The sequence below is a fragment of the Budorcas taxicolor genome, chromosome 12 (assembly GCF_023091745.1).
Source record: "Budorcas taxicolor isolate Tak-1 chromosome 12, Takin1.1, whole genome shotgun sequence".
Lineage (NCBI taxonomy): Eukaryota > Metazoa > Chordata > Mammalia > Artiodactyla > Bovidae > Budorcas > Budorcas taxicolor.
The window spans coordinates 11,654,779-11,658,809 of record NC_068921.1 but is presented as its reverse complement, the minus strand read 5'-3'; the positions used below and the strand labels follow the sequence as shown (position 1 = coordinate 11,658,809).

Sequence of the window (4,031 nt, the reverse complement as noted above, 5' to 3'; positions counted from 1 at the left end):
GCTCCTGTGAGGAGCCTAAGCCGCAGAGTCCGCGGGGTCCCGGCATGCCTCGAGGCGCGAAAGGCAACCTGGGAGCTGTAGTTCTCCTAGGCACCTACCGGTATTGCCAGCGCGGCGGTGGCGGACCGCTTGGTTCCAGTTTGTAGGTCCTGTGAGGGCGAGCTGAGGCGGAGAAAGGGCGTGGAACTGGAACCGGGTGAGTCAGGCACTGTCTACGCGATAAAGGGAGGCGGCACCGCGGAGCGGGGCTGACTTAAATCAGCGCGGCAGTCTTTTCAGGGACACAGCGGTCTCGGCGTCAGCGAAAAGAGAGCGAGGAGGCGCCAGAGCCCGGTTCTCGTCCTTCTCTCACCGCCGCCCTCTTCACCATGCAGTCCCGGGAAGAAGCTCCGCGCTCTCGCCGCCTCGCCAGTCCCCGCGGCGGGAGGCGTCCCAAGAGGATTTCCAAGCCCTCAGTTTCGGCTTTTTTCACGGGCCCGGAGGAGCTGAAGGACACGGGCCATTCTGCAGCCCTGCTGGCCCAGCTCAAGTCCTTCTACGACGCGCGGCTGCTCTGCGATGTGACCATCGAGGTGGTCACCCCCGGCAGCGGGCCTGGCACGGGCCGCCTTTTTTCCTGCAACCGTAACGTGCTGGCGGCCGCGTGTCCCTACTTCAAGAGCATGTTCACCGGCGGCATGTACGAGAGCCATCAGACGAACGTGACCATGCACGACGTGGACGCCGAGTCCTTCGAGGTGCTGGTCGATTACTGCTACACCGGTCGCGTGTCATTAAGTGAGGCCAACGTGCAGCGCCTTTACGCGGCCTCCGACATGCTGCAGCTGGAGTACGTGCGGGAAGCCTGTGCCTCCTTCCTAGCCCGCCGCCTTGACCTGGCCAACTGCACGGCCATCCTCAAGTTCGCCGACGCCTTCGACCATCACAAGCTGCGATCACAGGCCCAGTCCTTTATAGCCCACAACTTCAAGCAGCTCAGCCGCATGGGTTCGATTCGGGAAGAGTCCCTGGCAGATCTGACCCTGGCCCAGCTGCTAGCTGTCCTGCGCCTGGACAGTCTAGACATCGAGAGTGAGCGGACCGTGTGTCACGTGGCGGTACAGTGGTTGGAGGCGGCTCCCAAGGAGCGGGGTCCCAGCGCTGCAGAAGTCTTCAAGTGTGTCCGCTGGACCCACTTCTCTGACGAAGATCGGGGCTACGTGGAAGAGCTGCTGACCAAGCCCATTGTAAAGAAGTACTGTCTGGACCTTGTTGAAGGGGCCCTGCAGATGCGATATGGTGACATGTTGTGCAAGTCTCTGGTGCCCAAGCCAGAGAGCAGCAGCAGTAGCTCTGTTGTGTCCATAGCAGAAAATCCACCCCAGAGGCTGGGTATGTGTGCCAAGGAGATGGTGATCTTCTTTGGCCATCCCAGAGATCCCTTTCTGTGCTATGACCCATACTCGGGGGACATTTACACAATGCCATCACCTTTGACCAGCTTGGCTCACACTAAGACTGTCACCTCTTCAGCTGTCTGTGTCTCTCCAGACCATGACATCTATCTGGCCGCCCAGCCCAGGAAGGATCTCTGGGTGTATAAACCAGCCCAGAATAGTTGGCAGCAGCTTGCTGACCGCCTGCTCTGCCGGGAGGGCATGGACGTGGCATACCTCAATGGCTACATCTACATCCTGGGTGGGCGGGACCCCATTACTGGAGTGAAATTAAAGGAAGTGGAGTGCTACAGTGTCCAGAGGAACCAGTGGGCCTTAGTGGCTCCTGTACCACATTCCTTCTATTCCTTTGAACTCATAGTGGTTCAGAACTATCTTTATGCTGTGAACAGTAAGCGCATGCTCTGCTATGATCCTAGCCATAATATGTGGCTGAACTGTGCCTCTCTTAAACGGAGTGACTTTCAGGAAGCCTGTGTCTTCAATGATGAGATCTACTGCATCTGTGACATCCCAGTCATGAAGGTGTATAACCCAGCCAGGGGAGAATGGAGGCGTATTAGCAATATTCCCCTGGACTCGGAGACCCACAACTACCAGATTGTCAATCATGGCCAAAAGTTGCTCCTCATCACTTCTACAACCCCTCAGTGGAAAAAAAACCGGGTAACTGTGTATGAATATGATACAAGGGAAGACCAGTGGATTAATATAGGGACCATGTTAGGTCTTCTGCAGTTTGACTCTGGCTTTATTTGCCTCTGTGCTCGTGTTTATCCTTCCTGCCTTGAACCTGGTCAGAGTTTCATCACTGAGGAAGATGATGCACGGAGTGAGTCTAGTACTGAATGGGACTTAGATGGGTTCAGTGAACTGGACTCTGAGTCAGGAAGTTCAAGTTCTTTTTCTGATGATGAAGTCTGGGTACAGGTAGCCCCTCAGCGAAATGCACAGGATCAGCAGGGTTCTTTGTAAATATTTTGAAATACTAAGATGTTTCTATTGCTATGAATATATCTTAAAAAGATGTCCTTTCCTTTTTCTGGGGAAAAAAGAAAACTTTGACTAGGATTGCATATTTGGTTTAGAAAGGGTAATGTTTGAATTGCTAATGTAATGTTATAAAATGTAAACAGTCCGTGAAATCAGCTATATAATTTACTGTGCTGAAAGTTGAGATTAAAATATGTCCCCCCCCCAAAAAAAAATGAACCATGTAATTGATTAGAATGCTTGCTGGTTTTTTTCTGTGTTCAAGAATTTGTTGCACTAGTGAATTGTTTTCATTAATTACACGGTTTATATTTTGATTATCTAATTTAGTCTTCTGTTCATTTTAAAATTCTGTTTAGTGTTGTGGGGGGAAAGTTAGCTTTTTCATTTTTGTGTAGAAAATTGGACTAGAAATTGTTGGCAGGGTTTTGAAGATTTCTATCTTCCTTCTGAATAATGAAAGTAGTAGATTTCCCAAATTCTCACATAGTCAGTTTTTAGTATTCTTTATAGTTTGTTAAAATTTGGTTTGGTTTTCTTCTCTTCTGCAAAGAAAAACAATTGGACATATAATTAAGGTTATCAAAGAGTGATTTCATTTTGATAATGGACAGAATGGTCTTAAGCACTCACAAAAAGTAAGAAAAAAAATCAGGATTCCACTGTCTTACAAAAAATTTTTGTTTTTGGAATATAAAGTGTGTACTTGCTAAATGTGACCATTTTTCTGTCTTAAAAAGCATCTGTTCTAGTAGTATCACTATTTAGACCTTTCTAAACCAAAAACAATAGATAATTTGCCATATTTCTTCATTTATACCTGATACATGTTTCACTGAATCAGAGGAACAGTTGTTTTTTTCACTGGACGTGTGATTGGGTAATGTAAAGTTTTAATCCATTGGTCATGCCTTGTCTTAAAAAGTTTATATGCTTTCCTACAACATTTTGGCTGTATAGTTTTGGTGTTTGTCTTCGAGAATTCTTTGGCAGGAAGTGATTTTTGTGAGGTGATACGGCTTTGAAGATATGTATAAGCTAAAAACAGTATTTTATTGAGATCAGTAGTAGTTATTGTGTCTATCAGCTCTAAAATCAAGTGCCAGAAGAGAAATTTAAAATTTTAAGCTGTGTATAAAATTGTTTTATGTAGCATTGAAATTTTCTGTCAGTTTTGTAAGTCACTGTAAATGATTATCAGCTTGAAGGTATTTTTATATTAAAAGTTGACAAATAACATAAGTGGATGATGACATTTGGGGCCAAAAGTGAGAATATGTTTCCTCTAAAATACTTCCCTAAGCAGTGGTGTACCTAGTTATTTTATTCATTTGTATCTCTCCTATATTTCTCTGTGAACTATGCTCCAGTCTGATTTTTGTTTTTTTCATTTTATATCACCATAATAAGGGAAGATCTAGAAACAGAGACTTAAGTTGCACAAATTTGATACTGTTAAATACCGGAACATATAGGTGCTTACTTTTTGAGGGTCTGTTAATACATACAGTTGTCACAATACATATACATGATAAATAGTGTATATGTACAAATGCTTATGGTCTAGAAATTTTTTTATACTCACTTAGTTTATCTTCAATC

General features: G+C 45.7%; 1 protein-coding gene across 1 annotated transcript; it reads left to right on the top strand.

Annotated features, from left to right (window-relative positions):
• Positions 1 to 328: 328 nt before the first annotated feature.
• On the top strand, positions 329 to 2,411 carry KBTBD7 (kelch repeat and BTB domain containing 7). The gene has a single exon (XM_052650297.1). It carries the CDS (start codon positions 369 to 371, stop codon positions 2,409 to 2,411), a length of 2,043 nt encoding a protein of 680 aa, XP_052506257.1. The 5' UTR covers positions 329 to 368.
• Positions 2,412 to 4,031: the final 1,620 nt, after the last annotated feature.

Excerpts from the sequence above, each read along its gene's own strand:
- KBTBD7 (XM_052650297.1), top strand. The coding sequence starts at position 369 with ATGCAGTCCCGGGAAGAAGCTCCGCGCTCTCGCCGCCTCGCCAGTCCC.